The sequence below is a fragment of the Neophocaena asiaeorientalis genome, unplaced genomic scaffold, assembly GCF_003031525.2.
Source record: "Neophocaena asiaeorientalis asiaeorientalis breed wild unplaced genomic scaffold, Neophocaena_asiaeorientalis_V1.1 scaffold40, whole genome shotgun sequence".
Taxonomy (NCBI): Eukaryota; Metazoa; Chordata; class Mammalia; order Artiodactyla; family Phocoenidae; genus Neophocaena; species Neophocaena asiaeorientalis.
The window spans coordinates 4,906,124-4,929,090 of record NW_020185335.1 but is presented as its reverse complement, the minus strand read 5'-3'; the positions used below and the strand labels follow the sequence as shown (position 1 = coordinate 4,929,090).

Here is a 22,967-nt window from a genome sequence, read left to right as displayed (position 1 = left end):
AGCATGAGAGCAAGTTAAACAGAAAAGTGTTAAAGGCAAGACATCACATACTGATGAGCAATGCACTTTGTAGGTCTTGTTACATATGAATTGCATGTTCAGAGCTGGAGCCTGACACTCAAAACCTAAAGTTTTCAAAATCATTGAGAAGAGTCAAATAGAAAAAGAGCAATACAAACAAACCAGTGACAACAAAACATATTTCAACACTACTGATAAATTGTATTGAATGCAATACAGAGAAAGGCAAAGGGGTTTATATACTTTTGGCCACTGAAGATGCAAACACCAGCCAAACAGGATCTTAGAAGCATTTCCAGGTCTATGAATAACACCATGGGGACACTAAAGCAAACACAGAATATGTTCTCAAATAAAGCAAGGTCATTATAGTCCAATTTTGACTTTTACCTCTCACACAACTTAGGTATCACTTATGGCTGAGAGGCCAGGGTTACACTTTTCACATTGAAAACCTGTAGCTCTCAAGTGGGTTAAACTTCTGTTTTAGATCGTATCAGAACAGTTGGAAATTAATATCAATATCTAAAACTCCTTGTTATATAGAATGACCGCTGTGGGAAGTATGTCACTGGATGAGGCCTCCTGGAGCTGTCTCGAGTCTGGACATGGCAACATGGCAGTGCTGCAAATCCATTGCCTGTACATTCAATGTAAGAACTGTTTTCTGTCCCTTGAGAGCCCCTGGCTATTAAATCAGACTGCTGTAATTATAAGGTAAATCACTGCTGCCAATCAGAAGAAGTACTCTTTCTGATTTTCACTGACTGCATTTTGTGTATTAAGCTCACTTTTCAAAACAGCCTCAGCACTGTCTACATTCTCTGACCTTTTTGCCTCATTTCTTCTGTATAACCTTTTCTGCTGATAAATGCGGACAGCTATGGCAGTGATGCACAGCAAGATAAAGATCACAACAGCTATCAAACCTGGTGAGAGAAGAGAAAAGAAATACAAAATCAGAATTGTTGTCCATGCAGGAACTGTAGACTTCACTGTTCAAGAAGTCATCATAAAATTATTTTCTAATGAAATCAAGCATCTAATATATATAAATTGGAAATATCAATTTCAAATCAATATCGAAAACTTAGGTATTTCTGGATCAAGTGGTATCAAAATATGTTGTTTACTTCTGAGTTCTATCAGTCTTGTAGGTTCACCTTCATTTACTCTGAATGCATATTATACTGGATTCATCCAGTGCACTTATATATACAATATGTTAATAACACAGGGTATTACCTACATGACTCTAAGACCATGGGGTCACTTCACATTAATACCCAGACAAGTTTTAATTATTTTGAAATTACAGAGTAATAGTAACATCATAAAATAATCAAATGTGTTTTTCATACTTAAATATGTAAACATTTTTTATTATTTATTTTATTTTATTATCGTTATTATTTTTGGCTGCACCATGCGGCATGTGGGATCTTAGTTCCCCGACCAGGGATAACCCACGCCCCCTGCAGGGGAAGCACGGAGTCTTAACCACTGGACCTCCAGGGAAGTCTCTGTAAACATTTTTTAATTGAAGTGTAGTTGATTTACAATGTTGTGTTGGCTTAAGGTGCACAGCACAATGATTCAGTTATACATATATACATATACATATATACCTATTCTTTTCAGATTCTTTTCCCTTAGAGGTTATTCCAAAATATTGAGTCTAGGTCCCTGGGTAAACAGTATGTCCTTGTTGTTTCTCTATTTCATATATAGTAGTGTGTATAGGTTGACCCCAATCTCCTAATTTATCCCCTTAAATGTAAACACTTTAATGAACTTGATTATCAGTAATTTGTTTTATTGTTAAATAAATAGCAGGGACAAGTTATGTATACGAATAATCTTGACTAATGAAATATATCGATACGAATACATAGAGTAATTGCATCTATATGAGGAATATTGATCTTTTGAAACACCTGATTGTAAATAAAAAATTGGTGGTAAATAAAAAATACCACAACGGTTAGCTATGCCAAATGGTTACCAATCCTGGCATTACGTTAAGTCAGTCTTCTTCAAAGTGTGATCTATGAATCCCTGGTGGTTCCCGGGACACTGTGAGGGGTCCACAGGGTCAAAACTATTCATAATAACTCTGAGATGCCTTTTTCACTGTGTTGTAATATCCACTGATAGGACAAAACAAGGTTAGGTCAACTTCTTGGTACCTTGGCATGAATTAAGGCAAGGCCACCAAACTTTAAAAGTGGTCACTGAATTCATAAAGTAGAAAGCAGGCATTGCACTACCAGATTCATTTAAGAATATCCTTGATGAAGCACTTAAAATTACGCATTTTACCAAATCGTGACCTTTGGCCGTAAGTCCTTCTAACATTTTGTGTGATGACATGGGAAGTATTTGTAAAGCACTTCTACTGCAGCGTGAAGTATGATGGTTGTCTCCAGGAAGAATGCTAGCGTGAACAGCTGAGTTGAGTTGTGAACTGAACTAGCTGCTTTTTCCTTTAAAGAACACTGTTTTTACTTGAAAGGATGACTGACAGATAAACTATGGTTGTTTTAACTGGGATATCTGGCAGACATTTTCTTTAAAATGAAGTAAATCTGTCACTTCAAGAAAAACAGGGCTTCCCTGGGGGCGCAGTGGTTAAGAATCCGCCTGCCAGTGCAGGGGACACGGGCTCGAGCCCTGGTCCGGGAAGATCCCACCTGCCACAGAACAACTAAGCCCATGTGCCACAACTACTGAGCCTGTGTGCCACAGCCGTTGAGGCCCACATGCCTGGAGCCCATGCTTCATGGGGGGAGGCACCACAACGAGGGGGTCCCCGCACTGCAGTGGGGACAGGCCCCTGCTCGTGAGCCCACGCACAGCAACGAAGACCCAATGCAGCCAAAAATAAATAAATAAAAAATTTAAAATTTATTAAAAAGAAAAGAAAGAAAAACAACTGACAATGTAGGATGCCAATGATAACGCCAAGTTTTCAAATGAAAAATAGAATTTGGAAAACTGTTGTCTGTCACCATGAGTTAGAGAGCTTCCCTTGTACTTAGACTCTTCTGATGAAATCAGTGGAGGTACTAATATAGTGTTTTCAGACGAAAATAGGTACAATGAAAACATGTGATGTGGATGGAGTCTCATATCGTAAAACAAGGACTCTTCATCCTAGTTTAAATTAGGTATAAACAACTCTAACAAATCCAGCTGAAGCCAAAACTTTGAAAGTCCTCATCAGTCACAATGGATTCCACAGCACATGATCTGATGGGCAGATTCACTACAGCCAATCATAATATTGCCAGGGGCTAAGGATTTTTGGCGAGGTCAGCCTCATCTGAGAGGGACAGCAATTCCTTGTTGATAGATCCAACATAAACCTGGTAACTAAATTCGGTACTGTACTTGAAATCTGAAGAATTTACTAATGGATACGATTTTTCATAGTTGGTCATATTAATAAAGAATAATTTAAATCAGAGTATCCATTTGATGTTATATATTTTGCCTTTCATCTTAGAAAAGTAATCAGTTGAGTTGCTATAAATATTTCTATTGTCTGGTTATAGGCCTCTAGTTTAAAGAAAGAGATTCTGAACAATTTCAGTGTGGAAAGCTGATGAAGTAGATACAGAGGGCAGGCTACTGCAGGCCCAGGCAGGACACCCAGACAGTCAAAATCATGGTTGGACTCTGGAAATGGTTTGCTCCATGCATGTGATTTCCCTTTTAACTGGAGACAGTGTTATGTCAGGGTTTCTCATGTCCACAAAAAACCTTGATCTAACCTGTTATATAAAAAAAAAAAAAAGAAAAAAGGAAAAAGGATACTCTAAATGACATATGGCCATCTACAGCACTCTGTGACACTGCCAACTGGTGAATGTGTTTTTATGAGGAAATTATGTAGCTTTCTGTCTAAATCTGAGCATTCATATCTGTGTATTCTGGCCAGAAACCCTCTACAGTGTCTGAGTCATCAGTTTTAAATATCTTATTAAATCAATTTTCCCATCTCACACTATTTATTTATTTACTGTTTGTAACTGAAGAAAAAGATTACCTAAAATGTAAAACACGGGGGAATTAGCCAGTTGGAAACTACTTAAATGGATTAATTATTGTTACACAGTGGGTGCAACTTATGAGTAACGCGACAACAAGTGAAGAACTCTACCACAACGCTAGCAGATGGAGCAACACGCTAAAGAACGGTATTCTGTGGTTTAGCTGAGAAACTGCGCGTGACCCCAGGAGAGGCCTTCCGGGCTTAGATGGCCACGACCAGCTGCTCTGCTCCTGAAGCTCAGTCTGCAATGATCAAAAGCAGACACTCCTGGATCTGTGGACCCTGGCGAGACCCCGAGCAGCAAATCTTCCATAACTCTTGCTCTGCTCTGCACTTGAGTCAAGTGAGAATTTCACAGGTCACTTATTAGTTGTTCCCATTGTGTGTTCCATCCCAACATACAATGACTTACAAACAATATTCCAAAGATTAAATACTTGCTGTAACATTAGCTTGACTATACAATAACTATTTATATCTAAATCTGTATATTTATCTCCCTATATCCTGACTATATATCTATACCAGTTAAATGCACAGAAAAAGCACCGTTATGAGACTGAGACAATTTGTTTGACTAGGAATCCCAACAAGTTGCAATGTTGAGCACATTTTAAATGCTATAACTTCAAATGAGTTTTTACCATAGATTGTATTAATACTATATTGATATATTTATTTTAGACATGCAGCTATTAACTACTCTTCTAACAGGGTTTTAGTTTTTGTTTTTCACTTGTTATATGACTAAATGAGGAACGTATTTTATGCATCTTTAATTTATACCTCATTAATTTGATAAAAAGTAAAGCAACTGAAAAAGCAATGGGGATGTTAATATTCTCACAAAGATTTGACCAGTACTCTTCTCTGTCTAAATAAAATTCTAAGTTCTTAAAGGAAGTCAGTGTCTACATGAGTAAGGGTGTAAAAAATAGAACCAAATGAATCAGGTATAAAGCCCACATAAGTTGCTCAAGTATATGACTAATCACGTTACCTGGCAATATATTGATAATAAAATAATTGTTTACTTTTTATGTCCATATCATATGCAGAGTATGGAGGAAAGGTGAGCCACTTAACATTTCAATAATCTGATTAATAACATTCTTAAGACCATTAATCAGGAAGGAAAAGGTTTATGTAGGGGGTTGGTTTTGAGTAAATTATGTCTCAGAGAATATGCTGTTTTACTGCCAGGAAGATATATTTAAAACTTTTTGTGTTAATTTTGCAATTTAAAATAAGTATTGGGACTTCTCTGGTGGTGCAGTGGTTAAAAATCCTCCTGCTAATGCAGGGGACATGGGTTCGATCCCTGGTCTGGGAAGATCCCACATGCCGTGGAGCAACTAAGCCCGTGCGCCACAACTGCTGAGCCTGTGCTCTAGAGCCCGTGAGCCACATCTACTGAGACCTCGTGCCACAACTACTGAAGCCTGTGTGCCTAGAGCCCGTGCTCTGCAACAAGAGAAGCCACCGCTCGCCGCAACTACAGAAAGCCCGCGCAGCAATGAAGACCCAACACAGCCAAAAATAAATAAATAAAATAAATATATTAAAAAAAAATAATAAAGTAATATGAACCACCCTTATTCCATTAGTTTTGTATTTGATAAAATGCAAATAAAAATGTAATATTCACTGAGAGGAGCATCTAAACCATGGAAATATACACCTTGATTAAGCATTAAGGCAACATTAAATATATGCTTCTAATGTTAATCTCAGGTGTTTCCTACTTCTTACATAAACCCTTGCAGAAGCAGTGATGTGTCCAAGAAGGCAAAAAATGACACTTCCTCAAATCCAGTCAGAACACCCTAGGGAATGGAGATGGCCATTATCAAGCTAAATGATACTCATTAGTATCATAGTGTAACAACCATTCTTTGAGTGTGATGTTTCAGTGAATTATAAATTATTTACACTGAAACTCTCCAAGGAAGCTGGGAATTCAGGATGACTCTATAAGACAATCCAGTACAAATAATAAAGCACCCCACTGACCTCAGGATCCACTGCCTAACTCTTGGGCCATGTGTAGATTCTCCACAGACAGCTTCTCTAGTGCTAACTACCTCATCATTAGCAATGATAGGAAGAGCTCGCTCATGCTTTCTACTACCTCCAATTACTGCAGAGTCACTCTTGATTGTGTTAGTGACGGGTTCTCTGTCATCTCTTGTTCCAGAATGATCTGCAGTTAAAGGACAGAAAAGGGGGAAGAGGGGGATATCGGTGAGTAAAAAGAAGAAATGTTTAAAAATTCATAAACTTTTAAAACCAGAACAGAATTATAGAGGTCAGTGTGGGATGTCTGCAATTTTAACCTTAAGCAATGCCCACATGCAATGGTCCACAGGAATAAAGAATTGAGAATCTAGGAGAGAAATGGGCAAGGACTGAAAATTAAACAAAACCAATTTCAAGAAACCATCTTGAGAACACAGAGTCCCAGCATTAAAAGATTTTAATATCCAGTGGACAAGCTGTGTTTGGGACTGGGTAAAAGAAGAGCCATAGGCCACCTGCAAAGGAGTGTGTCCTCTCCCTTGATGTGGCATCGGTGCCAGCCTGGGCCACACAGCTGGACTCTGTCACGTGTCCTGAGATGGTGATGGGGGCTGGGCGGCTGCGGTGCAGAGCGGCCTTCAGCGGGACCACGTGGCTGACCTGCACAGCAGAGAGACAGCCCAGGAAGCCCTGTGCACCTGCCAACGCCGTCTCCTGGTCCACGTCACTGTGTTCTGTGAAGCCAAAGAAACACCACAGGATTGATGACAGTGAAGGTGCAAACGGGCATTGCCACAATGGAATATTCCAAGTCTTGACAACGCAACAGCAATACATACTCAGCTGTTAAATTCCCTTTGCTTTTGTCTTTATTATAAGAGATCCATTAAATCTTTCCACAACTACTGGTGAGACATCCCAGGCTAATAAAGACAAGTTTTTAAGTATGGATAATTAAACATACTGAGAGCTCTCTGGAAATAATTAAAGTCTCTACAAGAATGGGTCAGATAATGAACTGATCAGGGTTCCTGCAAGATGTTATCATGTTAGAGGTTGTATCTCGAAAGCTTTTAGAGACTCTTAATTCTTCACGTACAGCAGTGAAAACTCTCATACCTCACTGACTTTTCTCCCTGTTTCACCGTCCACCTATCACTCAGACTGAGGTATGTGTGTGCCCCCTATACATAGATAACCCCCTCCATTTTAATGAGCATTTAGTTAATATGGAACTATTGTGGGACAGAGATTGGTTTGAGTGTCAAGATATTAATTCATAATTTTACAGTGAAGAAGATATTTCATGCTTGGCAAGCATGAAATCTAAACAAGGGGAATTAATTGTAGACTTTTAACGTTCAAATGTTATCAGATTACGATGCATCCACCCATCCTACATGATCATAAAGCAGCAAGACTACTTTCCCCTGTGCTGCACATACCGGGACACCAACACTTGCATTTCGGTCTTTTCAAAAACTAATATAATAAATACTGAATTTACTGAATGCTTATTATACAGTAGGCAGTATTCCAAGGGATTTGCATGCTTGTGTTTAAACCTTACAGAAGCCATGAGAATCCTATTCTAGTCACACAGACAAGACCCTTTAGGTTCAGAATTTTAGTGATTTGCCTGAGGTTAACTCAGCTGTTGGCATTATGCACTGGACTCCAGGCCTGTTGGACTCCAAAATCATAAGCTTCTTTTGTTTATAATTGACACATTCTTTCCTTCACTCCACTTATATCTTCTGCGGTGTATTTTTGTTTTTTGGCTTGGTATCTATTCTTGAAATGACTCTGGGCAACTCTGTTCTGATTAAGCCTGTCTTGTTATATCAAGGTTTTTGAAGAACACTTCCTTCTGCCCCATTTTCATGCACGTTTTATACCTTTTTAATAAAAATACTGATTAGATGTTTAGCATCATGAATATCACACTCTAAAAAATCTGAAAATTAGACAGATTACATCACTTTCCTGTTGTGCTGGGGGATACGGTATTCAGACCCAGGTATCCTAGCTCTGGAGCCTATGTCCTTACCAGTAGGCTGTCCTGCCTCGTAGCACAAAGAGCCCTGAGAGGCTATCACTCTGCTGCTCCGTGAGCACACAGGGAACCCTCAACACCCAGCACCACACGGTTACATAGGAGGCGCTTCATCAATGTGTATAAACCGAAGAACTACCTTAGTCCCCCCACACAGCAGTCACCCATTTGAATGGATGGAGATACATTCAAATATACATATTTTTAGAAAAAGACAGCATTCTTGCTTCGGAGTTTTTTGGTTTATTTTTTTACTTTAACAAGGAATAAAAAGGAATATACTTTAATAGCAATATAATCAGAACAGTGCTTTTCATATTTCTTCTACAAGGTTTAAATCCTGAATAAAATTTCTATAGACCTTAAAAAAAATCTTACATTTTGAACAACAACAAAAAAAGTAAATAGATAAAATTCACTTCTCTGGTAAAAATCTGATATGTGGCAACTTTTAAAAAACCCTACACCTTTAAACTGAAAATATTTACCTATTATAAAATATTGTAGAAAAAAGCTTTAAAATCTAAAACTTAAACTAGTCTGTCAATTAATATTTGTTTTAAGAGCTAAATATACAGGCAACGCATTCCCTGCTGTTTGAGCATCTTACGTTCTAGTAGGGGAGACAGACGATAAACATGAAACAGGAATGGATGAAAATTCTGAAGACTGATAATGCTATGAAGAAGTAAATTAGAAAATGTGATGGAGTGTATCTGGAACAGAAATTTATCCTGATGGATTAGGTGATTCTTTGTGTGTCTATTTTAAGGATGACTCTACACAGCCCTATTCTCTTAATCGTCTTTAGATATCTTACTCCAGCATCTTCTGGCTCTATCACTTCGTTCTTAAACTTTGTAAGATTCCCTGTGATTTAGGAATTGTTATCAGATTGTCCCTGCTGTTTATCTCCTCTCATCTCTTACGCATAGACCACGGTGGCCCATTTTAATCTGCAGACGCAGGTTTTTCTTTAGCTTGGAAAATTTCATATGCTGTGCAAGCAGCTATTGTTTCACTTTCATCCTTTTTATCCTTCTGGACTGCCGAGTATTCACGTTTGGTTTCCTCTGCATATTCTTTAACTGCTTTTAATCTCCCTTCTGATTTCTATCTTTTAGGACTTGTTTTTGTGCGGGTCACGTGCTTTACTCACTTGCTCTTCCAGGGGATGATTTCAAGTATCCACAAAGATCATTCTCTTTTAGTCTGGAAAAATCATACTTGTCGTTCCTCTAGGTCTTTTTGCTGCTTTGCTAGAATTTCCTTACAGCGCTCTTACTTAGTTTCATTCAGGATGGGGTCTGTCTCCTTGAATAGCTTCATTCTGGTTGTTTCGATTTCTCTCCCACTTGATTGCTGTTGAATCAAGGGTTGTATATAGGGTTGTTTTTCTCATCTGCTACTTGATTCTCTGTCACTGCCTTCCTTAGGTGGCTGACGCCCAGAGAAGGTAGACAGCGTAGCAGCTGTACTTGTCAGTGAAGCTGCCATCCAAATGCCCACCCAACCTCAGGATAGAGAGGACATGGTCCAAATTTCAGGATTCAGGAAATCCTCACATTTCAGGTCATTCTCTCCTCGGCAAAGAGGGAGCACAGAAGCACTGAGTTTTCAATGCTGCCCTTTCCCCACGGGGTCCAGGGGTCTCTGCAAGCCAAGCATTTTCCGGGATCCACACAATTCAGGGTCTCCCTTAAGACTCTTCAAGGCTGGTCCCCAGACTCTCTTCCAACCAGAAGCAGGGAGTCTCACAACACTGTCTCACTGGCAGCCCCCAGGCACCCCACCTGGCTGCGCTAGACCATCAACTCCCTTGTTTCAGGAAAGTCAATGGGTCGGAACTAGAATCTGGAGAGAAAGGGAACTATGGCATTTTGCATCCATCTTCCCAGAGTTGAGTCCAGATGAAGTTAACAGCTATATTAAGTTGCTTATAAGCAGTACATAGTATCAGAGAGCTGCACTGACAACTGTGTTCATAGAGCCAGTGGACAAAAACATTTATCTTTCCTATTATCTGACTCCTGAAATGCCAACAACATGTAAGGGTTAGAACAGCACAGGTGGGGGAATTGTAGATAAATGCCTCTTACTTCATTGAAATCCTGATAAGACAATTATGTTTGGGATGTTTCCAGTTAGAAAAATTCTTAACTGACTCAGATTTTGCAGGTGGTCTTGCCTGTTAAAAAATTAGGCTCAACTGTATCTTCCAACCAAGGGAATGGCTTCTGCTTTTGCAAAGAAATCTACCAAAAGTTCTACGAGAAAATAGAGTAACAAGAAAGTAAAATTCGTATGAAGCGTCTTTCTATTTATTACGCAGAGAGAGGACTGTTTCTGGAAAGGATATGAAGTAAATGAAGAACAATTAAAACAAGAAGTGCTTCATGAAACTTCTTGTGGCTGTCAAAACAACAAAGAAAAACAAAACAAAACAAATAACTCAAAAGAAACCTAAGTAGTTTGGCCATACCTATGGAAAAGGGGCCACCTTAAAAAAGGATCTCAATGCCTTTAATCTATAAAGATAAATAAAGCTTGCCAGAAAATGGTGCAATGAATCAAAGGAGCGTGCTAATGACCAGCAGGACATTTTTACCATCACAGGCAATTACAACAAGGATTCAACAACAACAACAGTTGGTGGAAAAGTCAAATGGCAAAGCAGACAGCAAATACTGTGTGGATAAAGGAGCAGTTTTTTTTATAAACGGTATTTATTTGCCAACCAAGCCTACTGCTCTGAGATACAACCTTGAGAACCTGATTAATGTACAAACTATTTATAGTGAGGCATCTCGGGGTAACCTGAGCTTCTCTTTTGCTTTCAGCATGACCCATGTCATCTGAAGTGTCATCTGACTGGACATTTACAAAATCACATGTCCTTAAGTAACTGAATTAAACTTTCTTGTGTACCCTTTGGCTTTGAAGCAGGTTTTATATAAAATGTCCCTGAGATTGAAGTCCGTTCCTGAAGCTCTTCTGTGAGATGCCGTAGACATCCTCTTCCTTCTGACCACATACTTTATTTACATCTGGCCTAGATCTCCACTGCAGAAATCTGAGTTACTTCCTGGCTCTGCAGCCTCAGAAGAGATAAATGATCCCTATGTGGTCACTGCCTTTAAATATACCAAAGCTACCGCTCACAATGAGTGAAAACATCTTCAGGCTTTTAGAAAACTCTTCTAACATAAAAAACAATCTGTAAACACAACTCAGAACTTAATCTAATGAGTTGTGGATAAACAAAGCAAATGTAATACAGCCTATTAATTATGGAGGAATATGAACCCAGTTTATTTGATGCAACCTGGCTCTTCCCACCATGACGTACCCACCGATTTTTGCTGTCAGTGGTCTTGCACCATTACATACCTGACATAAAAAAGTAATAAATAGTCGAACTTCACTCAGCCTCTGAATAGTAATTTTCAGTCATTTTGTAATAGGTTAAATTATATCATTATTCAAAATGTGGGCACATTTGCTATGAGAGGTTTTATGCAATTTCAAGAGTATGCAATGATCTTAATTGAGGTTTTTTTTTCATGTGGTGGAATTGTGACCCAATAAAAGCTTAATGAATTAGCAAAACAACTTTATACCTGCATATCTCCTTTGATTAATTACATAATTACATCATAGAGAGATGTCTCTTTATATAATCTTTGAGTAAATAGGTCTCTTAAAGGAGCCGATTGAGGAATCATTCACTTTGGCCTCAGGACTTAACACATTTTGAACATGCTTAACAAAGAAACGACATCAGACTGCCTGCCTCTTCAGAAGGAAGAATAGAAAGAGAGGAATTGCTTTCTCTCTGTCCTCCAGTACTCACTTCTGCAAATGAGAATGGAATGTAGGAACACTTTTTGGCTCCAGTCATCATTAACAAGCATTACTGGCAGCTATCAAGCAAGGAGGATAATATATAGGTAACAATATCTTACTCTGATGACATGGAAACCATCTCCAACCCTCTTTTATACTTAACAGACAACACGAGCAGAATTCACATTTCACTGTCTTTCTTCTGACTAGTGCTATAGACCATCATTAGGCTGGCCGGTCCAGTAACTTCGCTGCGGCTATGCCCTCTCTCCACCCCAAAGGTCCTGTATCCGTACCTCCTGTCAATTCCATCCTCTCTCTCTCATCCATCAATGCCTGGTCTCTAATAAATTCACGCACACAATAGTGTAAGTCCCTGATCATGGCTTTATTTTTTACTTATTCCTGGTACAGGTACATTTTAAAGCATGTCAGTAATTAAAGAAAGAAACAGTTGCTTTCTCCTTTTTAGTTTAGAAATTATTTGAGTTTTATCATTGTATGAAGGCTTCTAGATTGTGGCAGCTGATAAATATATAATTTGGGATTTGTGACTTTGGCTTTTATCATTTAGTATTTTTTGCAGTGTAAGTTGACCTCTGTTTTACGATGTTTGACGGCCAAGTGAAAGTGATGTAGGTGACACCCTTGTCAAAGGCGTACACTTGCCCATCCCACCTGGAGCGTGTACTCATGATTATATGTGCCTCTGACAAAATCCCACTGTCTACCTTATCATTTGCTCCATAGTTAATATCAGATAATATGTTTCAGCGTCATGAGTGCTCTGTGCTTTTGGAACATGACACTTCTGATGGATGCTGGGGTGTCACGATGAGGAGAAAAGCTGTTTTTAAGTTTCTAGGTATGGCCAATTCAAAGTGATGTAGCTGACTGTCTGGAAACGATTAAAGCCGCCACAAGGATGAAGTCATGCTAAGTACTGAAGATGGTCTATGACATTTTAATTATTAAAATTTTCAAAACTCAAGCTGATGAATACAAAAACATGACTTTAAGTAGATTCCTTACTTTTCTTGCTCTAAACTATACTTCTCTTTTAAAACGTGCTTTTAAAATAACGCCTCCATTATCTTAAGGGACGTTTCACAATATATTTACAAAATTGCAGTGCCCTTAGGTTACCTGGCTCATGTTTTTTCCTCACGTCTGGGCTCTTAAGTGAGTTTTACATGAACGGTTCCTGACACATTGAGATTGTTCTCAAAGCTCTTCATCGGAGACTGAGTAGATGTCCTTTCCTAGCTGACTACAGACTTTATTTACATCTGGGCTAAACCTCCACTGCGGTAATCTGAGTGTACTCCCTGGCTCTATGGCCTCAGAAGAGAGAAATGATCCTCAATGGTCATCAATCACCTCTAATATACAAAAGCTACTACTCAGGATGAGTGAAAATAGTCATCCAGCTTCTACTCAAATAAATCATAAAACATATGATTCTAACATATAAAAGTATCCAGATATAGAACCCAGAGTTTAATTTTATAGTGCATTTTAAATATGAAAAGCAAATTTAATGTACTTTATTGAATACAGGAGTATCTAAATCGAGCTGCTTGGCAAACAGCTGGATCATCTCACCCTGGCTCCCAACTACTAATGACTACTAATGCCAAAGTTATTGAGTCTTTAAATATTTTAAGTGTAGTAGGGAGTTAGAGATGGTTTCCATGTCATCATAGTACAGCTTGATATTATTTCTAAAAGTTAGCCTCCTTTTCAACATCTGCTAGTAATGTTGATTAATAGTGACAGTAATCCAAAATTATTCCCATGATTCTTCCTAAGTTTAAGAAATGAGTACTGGAGAAAAGTGAAAGAGGGGAAGAATTTCCTTTATTTCTGGGTTTCCATCTAAAATGGCAGTGGATGGTCATATCCTTAAGTCTTTGGTTGAAAATAGGCAAATTATAACCCCTCCCAAAAAACTGGTCAATGTTTTTTTCTGCTCCCTTAAAAGAAATATTCAGAAATTATAAAACGAAACAAGTATTTATTTTGTTTTATTTTATTTTTTTTGGCTGTGCTGCCCGGCTTGCGGGATCTTAGTTCCCTGACCAGGGATTGAACCCGGGGCCCGGCAGTGCAAGTGCTGAGTCCGAACCACTGGACCGCCAGGGAAGTCCCACCGTATTTTAATTTGGAACTATTTTATCCCAAGCAACATAGGGTCCATTATACTCAATTAGATACACAGGCACATTGTGCATAATGATTATCTGTATGCCCACTAACCATAAATTCTGTGAGGGCAGATGCAGTGTCTGCCTTGCTGAGTGGCATTCTCTGTGTACACACAGGTGATCACAGAGTATGTGCTAAATGAACAAGGGAGCCAAACGGACTTACAAAAATGAAAAACACAGTTGATAAGTGTGAGCACATGAGAATGTGTCTTGCGGACCTCCAACTAGATGAGAGGAATTGACCAAGGGCCCCAGCTGCTGGGCTCTGAAATCCACCCTCTTACTTGGGCCAGTGCCTTGCTTCCCATGGGCTGTTCCCAGCCAACAGCTGATCATAGCAGGGACTCTAAGGCAGACCCATCCTTTGGAAACATGGGACTCCTCTGATGGATGACAGACTCATGGGCTCCCCAAAGACTGTTTAACCTTTGTTGACTGCACAGAAGTCTAGGATGCTTCTGTCTAACTTTCCCTCCCTCTCTCCTTCACCTGCATGGCATCTGATGGCTCTCCCAGTCTTGGCAAGCTCTCTCCACACGTTCTCTTTCACAAGTGTCCCCTTAATAAAATCCTCACATGGTTAATTTTGTCTTGGCAGTGGCTTCTTGGAGGACCCTGACTAACATACTAAGAAACTTCAAGATTGAGTAACTCTCTGGAAAACTACTAGTTCCATTTTAGCATCAATTTTGCTATAAGTTAATATACCATATTACAATATAATAATATAGTACATAACATTTTGTTGTAAATTCATATACCATACCATATGACCATAAATTTTTAGTCTCCTTTGAGTTACAAATGATTTGAATGTAATATTAGTCCTTGGTCAAGATCCACACCTTAGGCACGTACCAAACAAATTCTTACTTTTGAACTTTAATCTTAATTTTCAGCATGAGTGATACGCATTTTAATAACACTCTGTTCTTGAATGAAAACATTAACATCTTTAACTCCTCATTAATCTGCGACATTCATTATAAAAAGGGAGACAAATATTTATATAATGAATGCTATTATTCTACTGTTTGAGTAACACAGTCCTCCACATAAAATGCAGATCAGTTTCCCAATTCTTTTATAATATATTTGACTTACTTCTATTCACACAAAATATTTTCATCAGCAACTCTGGCATTAAATTTGAAGATGTTATTTCTTCAAAAATATGATTTTATCAACATTATGCATAACTGTTAGAATTTTCTATCTTGCATTTTACATTTGTATGTAAAATGCCTCATCTCAGACCTTGCTAGACTGAGGAGCTCTTGAAATCGGGATTGGTTATAATTATCTGATTTTTTAATTACTGTAGTTGAATTTATGTAACTTATACTATGAAACTCACTTGGGATATTCCAATTAAGCTTCCAAGTATCTAAGTAGTACTTTGCATATATTTTTTGTCTCCACTATAGCATACTGGAAGAACAATGCAATTGATACTTCCCCTGCTTGTTTGGAGAATAAGAGCGTACAACACCGGTGCCTATCATAGTACTAGAAAGCCTATAAATATTTACCAACTTAACTATTAACCTTCTCAAGGGCCGATATTTTGATCATTCACCCACAGGTCTGATCAAACATTCTCAAGATTCGGAGATTATGTACAGGGAATGCAAGAAATGGTATATCAAGGTATAAGTAACTGAAAAGGTCAAAAAAATAAAAGATTCCATTCATTATCTTGGACAAAATATTCGAGGTTAGGGTCAAATATCAAACTAGGAAGGAAAACCAGACTACAGAAAGTCTCCCACCCCCACTTTTATAACTAAAAAGAAAATCCCTCTTAAAATGTACTGCCCCTCTTTCCGTTTAGTCCTTGCTGGCAAGTAGAAAGAAAAACGCACATATTTTGATGTTAAAATGGCAAGAGTATGTTTCTACTTCAGTGCTATTATCAGAAGTAACTAGTGAATAGAAATAAGAATTATAAGGCATTTAGATAGACACTGGGTTATAAGTCATCGGGTTCTAGCAGGAGTGGCTGGCCACTGCATCTCAACAAGGCAAACAGGATCCAGGCCACAACCTAAAGCATGTTCACTAAGCAGCAGAAAAGCAATTGCTTCCTCCTCCATTTTCTTTTAGATCTAATCCTAGTTTTATCATTAGATGATGGTTTATATATTTGGCAGCTGACTGATACACAGTCTGTTATTTCTACTTTTATTTGATATTCTTGAAGTGTGAGGGCAGTACCGTGTTTCATTACGCTGGACTGACGCGTGGCATTACTATCCAAGTAGCATGCTTGCTCATCTTGCAGAATGTCCCTACTCACGATTACGTATACCCCTGAGAAAGTACAGCTTCTGCCTTGATTATCATTCACTTCAGAAATGAAATTATGCAAGAGATTTCTTTTGGCATGATGAATTTGCATGTGGCGTGTGTGTGTGTGTGTGTGTGTGTGTCTGTGTCTGTGTGTGTGTGTGTCTGTGTGTCTGGCGTATGACTCTTCTGGTCCATGTTTATGCATCATGCTTAGGCGAAAGGCCATTCCTTTTACTCACCTAGAATCCTGCCCAGTACAAGGGATCTGACCGCACTGAGTTCTGTACCTGATGCAAGGTGGACTTGTCTCCTCGCTTTCCCATCAATCTATAAAATTGGTACATGAGGTGCAAACATCCAAACGGATGCCGTTGTTGAGAAGAGGACAGGAGGCAAAGGAAGACAAAAGAAAATGATAAAATAGGCAATAGTTAATATGGCCCCAAAGATTGAGGAAAACAAAGTTTAAAGAGTTAGTCATTTATACAGGTGAATATTATTTTCTAAACTATTTCTGTGCACCCTCAGATACCAGTGCACCCCACCTTCTATCCCCTTATATCACTTTATTTTTCTCCACTGTATAAGAAAGCCAAAATGGGGAAAACCAGCAAAAAGATACAAGCTATTCTCATCTTGATATTTTTACTTAGCTGGGTATTTTCACTTGAGTCATTCAGCTAAGAAATTTTCCTCTACCTAGAGGGCTGAAATATTAGTGCTTTTCTTCAAAAGCTGGTAGAGTGAATAATTCAACTTTCTCTGCTGTAATTCACATCATTTTAAAATTTATTCTGATATTGCAATCATTAATTTCTGTGCTAGAATTATGGTTGCATGTATACCCATCTGAAGTAAACTGGTTTCATTAGAGTAGCAATGGTCTTACCAATAGCATAATATGCTAAACTAGAAAGTATTTCCCTCCTGAGTAAAGCAAAACAAATAGGAAAGTTTGGCAATTTTAAGTATCAAATATTAATAATATTTTGGACAGAATCTTATTGCTTAAAAAAACTGAACACGTCTGATGGTCTATGATCTATCCAAGAGCAGCAACTGAAAGGATGTCTTTGTTTAATCTATCCATTATCCAATTTCTGCTGTAGGTCCTTCTTGCCGGGGAGCATAATTTCAACCATTGCTTCTGTTGCATTTTCTCTATTACCTCCACAAAGACCACTGCTTCTTCCCTGTTAATCTTTACGTGGTGAAGCTGTCCATCAGCCATGTTTTTGAAATCAAAGTTAACAACGTCGGGTTCTTGATGTCTATTTAGCTTGTATCTGATCTGCAAACTTCCTAAAGTAGGGGGGAAAAGTTATATTTTAGTTAAAATTGTATTTTAAAAACGACTTAAAAAAACTCAAGAGTCCTGTTTTGATATTTATTTATTTCTGAGGGAAAATTCACAGTAGTTCATTTGGACATACCCTTTCCTCATAATCCCTAGAAGTCAGTTTCCATGTGAAATTGCACTATTTTCAAAATCAAGAGCAAATGTGCTGCGAATAAGCAGGCTCTTTCCTGCAAAATTTTAATTTGTCAAATATGTGAGCAAGCATTTGCAAATCTCTGTACTAGCCTCTAACTTAAAAAGTAAGATTTAGTATATTATGAAGCGCCAAACTACTGTGGAATATTGCAATAACGCTGTTTCTATCATCTCATCTTTCAAAAAATATATATCTACCATTCCTGAAATGCAACTGATGAATGGAATTATTATAAGCAAACACTACGCACTTAATTGCCTGCAAAGATGTCAATAAATTTACTTCACAGGATATCTTCCAGTTTAACAGAGAAAATGTCCTAATATATGTAGATAAGCTTCAAGCTCAAAATGTATACAGTGAGGAGAAATATATTTATTGGACAATATTATTTTTATTTTGGTGTTCAGTGACCTTGGGCCATATTTGATTTAGTTGAAATGATATATTCACATGTTTGTATGTTCGTTTGTTTTCCTCACCCAGAGGATTTACTCATAACATTTTTATCTCTAACCCAGACAAAGGGAAGAGAACAATAACAGTAAGTGGTTTTCTGTAGCACACACGTCCTAAGCCGCATACCATTACCCTACATCGATGTACTAGCATTTCCCGTGACTACTTTATGGCCGAAAATCAGAACCAACAGATTATTTTGTGGACGTTTTCTTACACATAATGCTAGTTTGTTAACGTTCTCTCAAAACTTCTCTACTTTGACTCAAAGGAAATTACTTGTTATGTACAAATAGGCATCTTATTTCAAAATGAACCACAAAACTGATACTGATAATGGAAGAGTAAAGTGATCCTAGCAATGATAAAATATAATAAATATTTTATCTACATAAATAAAAATTCACACTGATTGCGTTAAATTACCCAAATTATAAAGCGATACAGGCATTTTAAGTGTTTTAAATAGTCCTTTTAGATTAAGCTGATAGGACAGGACTGAAAACACAAAACTGAATACACAGGACAGGCACACTTCTTTTCCTGTTTGTAGTTTGAGCAGCGGGAGCAATGAGAAGGATCCACGTTGTTCCTGACCTAATGTTCTAACCCAGTTTTCCCTCGTCTGAACAGCACTCACCATTTTTGGCAATGATAACTGAAAGGTATTCTTTATAAAAGGAGTTGACGTAGAGCAGCAAGCTCGGGGTCCGTGTGGTGCGGAAGCTAAACTTGATCGTTTCCCTGCTTAGCCTCATGTCACCGTGAAATGAAGCCGCGTGGGAGCTGGAATTTTTACTTAGGGAGTAATTTTCTTGAAAATTGTAAATCACAGATGAGCCAGATCCAAAATAGGCAGAAATCTCTGAAATGATAAGCACATTTTACATTAAAAAATTTAAGAAACAAGGATGTTGTCTCGGTTATACTGATACTTTTCAAATTTAAAAAATAACTATCCAAACTTTTAAAAATCATTTTACTTACACAAGATTAATATCCTAAATTCACACATAAACACACACACACACACACACACACACACACAAATAGATTTGTATAAAAGTGAAGAAGGTGGTGGGAGAGGTTAACTAGCTCGGGATCCCAGAACTCTGCTTTCCTCCATTACTATACAGGGCAGTTGTTGAACGTGAGCTTCAGATGGTGCTCACAGATAACTGTAGCAACATCTCCACTCCCTCAGGGCTTTAGGTTTTTTGCCTGTTTATTATTTTTACTATGTATAGATACATGTTTGAGATACTACATAACATGTGGATGCAGAATAATATTCCTGATTACACTTAGCAAGATGAACTGGAAAGCATTTAGATCCAGAAAATAAAGGCATCCTCTTATAAAGACATGAGGATGTAAAGACACAGGTCTTAGTTCTAACTTTAAACGCGAGAAGCATAGAATGGTAGCAGCAGTGATTGATTACCACAGGTTGATTTCAAATGATAACTTATTCCTGATAAAAAGTAGATGACCTGAAGAGTGCACTTTGGCCAACTTTCCATTAAATAATCTCAAAGGCTTTCATTGCAAATCAGGGACTGATTCAATTTGCAGCCAGTTTTCGTTAGCCTCCTTCAGGTAAAGGTTCAGTAGCCCAGAAACACTTAAATAAAGCAACTGAATTAAACTGGTTGACATTCTTCTATGAGGAACTATAGCAAACATTTGTCTATTCATGGAAGTCTGTTCAGAACGCTGAGTACTACACTCAGTTCGTTCCTTCTTCCATGACACGGATCAGTGAACAAGACCAGCTGAAAAACAGTCCACTGTTTCACTTCGCCAACAGACAGTAGGCATTTCACAGAGCAAAACGACCGAGTATCTCTATTTTGTTACACATCAATACTGAACGGAAGCGTTATTTATATTCCTGGAAATAATATTTGTTTGGGAAAACAACGAAGCTTCCTAAATGTCTTTGCATTGCTGACCATCTTCAAAAATAACAATAATGCTTTTAATGATTTGAAAAATGAGAACTGCCCATGGGACTGGTTGTTGACACCCATATTACTTAAGAGCATTAGCTGTAGATAGAAAAGATCAGACTGCGCAGCCAACACTCTACAACACCTAGAGGCGACTATTACAGGGTTTACCATCGATAAACACGGTGTTCAAAGAACCGCGGCAAATATTTAAGTAATGAAATGTCATTGGCATAAAATAGGCCATTTGCCAAAAAAAATTCAGAAATGGAAATACTTTTGTTTCAAACAGCTACAGAGAAAAAGAACTGTGGGAGGTTTTATTCACGTTCGATTGTCTTGCTGCTGGGGCACCCACGTCACACTCACCGTCTGAGCAGAACGGCCCTGCGTATGCAGAGGAGGTGCAGTCACAGGAGAAGCCGCTGGGCTTTTCCCTGCACTTCCCACCGTTGTGGCACAACTTCCCGTAGCTGCTGCAGTGCCCTCTGCAGCCCGGCTCCACTCCCGGAGTCACCTTGGCTCTTTCTTCCAGGTCCAGGGCCATTCCGTTCAACTGCAGAGACCGAATGCATCCCAGAAAGCCCCTCTGTCGGGTGGCCGTTCCACCTAAAAGGGAAATACTGCAAATGCAAACACGTTCCTAGGTGTTTTGTTCAGGATTTTAAGACCACACAAAACTGAGGCCTCACGGAGGGCGGCCAAAATCATGGCCTTAACAGAGAACCACTGGAGTCTGAAGAGCCAATATACTTTCAGAAGCACGATTTGTGACAAAATAGTAGAAGAATTCAAAAAGATAAAACATTGATTCACGTTTTTTTCCCCCAAAGGTTGAATTTGTTATAGATTTGTTTTCTAAAAGAGTTCTATTAAACTTTAAATTGGAGACTTTTTTTTAAATCAGTCTCTTTATTTTAAAGAACTTAAAGGCTCTTTCATTCAAAATAACAGTGATATGCATTGATATTCTTATGTAGAAACTAACCTTTTCCTTGCAATTTTAAATAAGCATATATTTGTGGGTAAGTGTGGTTCGTCCTTCACATTGAAACCTGATCCTGATGCCGGGACAGTTTTAATTTAGTGAGAACTATGAAGGAATCCTTGAGTTTTTCTAACTTGACTGTGCGTTGATGTGATCTTTTGGTTGTTATCTTTTCATCAAAAACACACAGCATCAGTTTGAGCACCAGAGTATTTGCTTCTGTCAGGCATATTTCCCAGTGAATTTTTTCTAAGTGTTGGACCAATGTTCATTGTTAGAGATTCTCAACGAAATCAGGAAAGGGGATTAATGAGGACACACAGTGGTGTAACATTTATTGAATAATATATAACAACATGTATTTACCAAGTCACCCTTGAAGAGGTTTACAGTGTTTGGGTGGAATCAGACCCTGCTATTCTAAGGCAGAGGTTCTCAAACGTTAAGGAATATGAGTACTACATGGAAAGGCTTCTTAAAATACAGGGTCAGGGGCTTGTCCCAAGAAATACTGATTGTGTGGACCAGAAAAAAAGGCTGTGAATCTAAACGGTCAACAAGCACACAGGTGAACCTGATGCAGACAGTCACTTAAAGCACTGTCTTAATGGGAATGTAAGCTCTGGATGCACTTGCACATACACTGGTGCCCAGGAACACCATACATTAATGCTCAGAATTTGAAGGAGGAAAATAGTGTCCTAATCTAAATAATCTGGGTGGTTTACCCAGAGACAGTTAGGTGGTCTTGGGGCCTCTCAAAAGGAGCTTCATCTTTGAACAGACGATGTTGCCTCACCTCCAGGATCCCACACCTGCTCTGTACCTGTACTCTCTTCCCAGAATGTGTTAACTCTCCCTACACGCCCACCCCCAACTTCATTTAGCTAGTTCCTCATCTAGCCTCATTTACCTAAGGTCTCCTATTCTCAGAGATTCAACAGGTTTTTTGGTTTTGGTTTTTTGTTTATTTTTTGGTATTTCAGAACCAAAATTTGGCCAGAAAGGCCCCAAATAAGTACGTCTTTGTCACCATCTAGCAAGCTTTACTTTTGTACAGTGTTCCTTGTATATTATCAGTGTATCTCCAGCAAAATACACATTCAATAAGGGCTATTTCAATCACACTATATCCCCAAAACAAAGAACAGTGCCTGACACATAATAGCTGTGCAACTATTATAATCATCTATAATTATAATTATGTATAATTATAACTAATTATCAATTAATACTGATAATAATTATTACTTCTCAATGAATTTACTGTTAGTAAATAATTAACACACTCATTCACTAAACCAACTGTACCTTAGGAGTAGTAGATGGGAGCTTGGTGCTTCAAAAGTTGAAGAGAGGTACAGCCTTTCCTCTCAGGGATGTTTGGGTCCCTGGGACTGAGATTGTTGATAAAACTCAATAAATATTTCTGAATCGATTAATTCTATGTTTTTGGATAATGAAACACCATGAAAAGGACAATACAAGAATTTCTGAGAATTCTGAACTCATGGTATTAATGCTACTTAGTCTTATATTTCAAATGACTGTATTTAAATATCTGTATTCAA

General features: G+C 38.2%; 1 protein-coding gene across 7 annotated transcripts in view; it reads right to left on the bottom strand.

The window, feature by feature from the left end:
* Window positions 1–215: 215 nt before the first annotated feature.
* CNTNAP4 (contactin associated protein family member 4) overlaps window positions 216–22,967 on the bottom strand; it is a 259,706-nt gene continuing 236,954 nt past the window's right edge. For 4 of the 7 annotated variants that reach the window (XM_024735650.1, XM_024735649.1, XM_024735647.1 and 1 more), the window contains 7 exons: window positions 20,778–21,017; window positions 19,097–19,321; window positions 17,670–17,803; window positions 16,741–16,828; window positions 6,613–6,831; window positions 6,210–6,281; window positions 224–950 (listed from right to left, as the gene is read on the bottom strand). In XM_024735650.1, the coding sequence (XP_024591418.1) occupies window positions 757–950; window positions 6,210–6,281; window positions 6,613–6,831; window positions 16,741–16,828; window positions 17,670–17,803; window positions 19,097–19,321; window positions 20,778–21,017 (1,172 nt within the window). In that variant the 3' untranslated portion in view covers window positions 224–756. Of the gene's footprint in view, window positions 951–6,209; window positions 6,282–6,612; window positions 6,832–16,740; window positions 16,829–17,669; window positions 17,804–19,096; window positions 19,322–20,777; window positions 21,018–22,967 lie in introns of all 7 variants that reach the window. The other 3 variants (XM_024735648.1, XM_024735646.1, XM_024735652.1) reach the window with 3 other exon arrangements.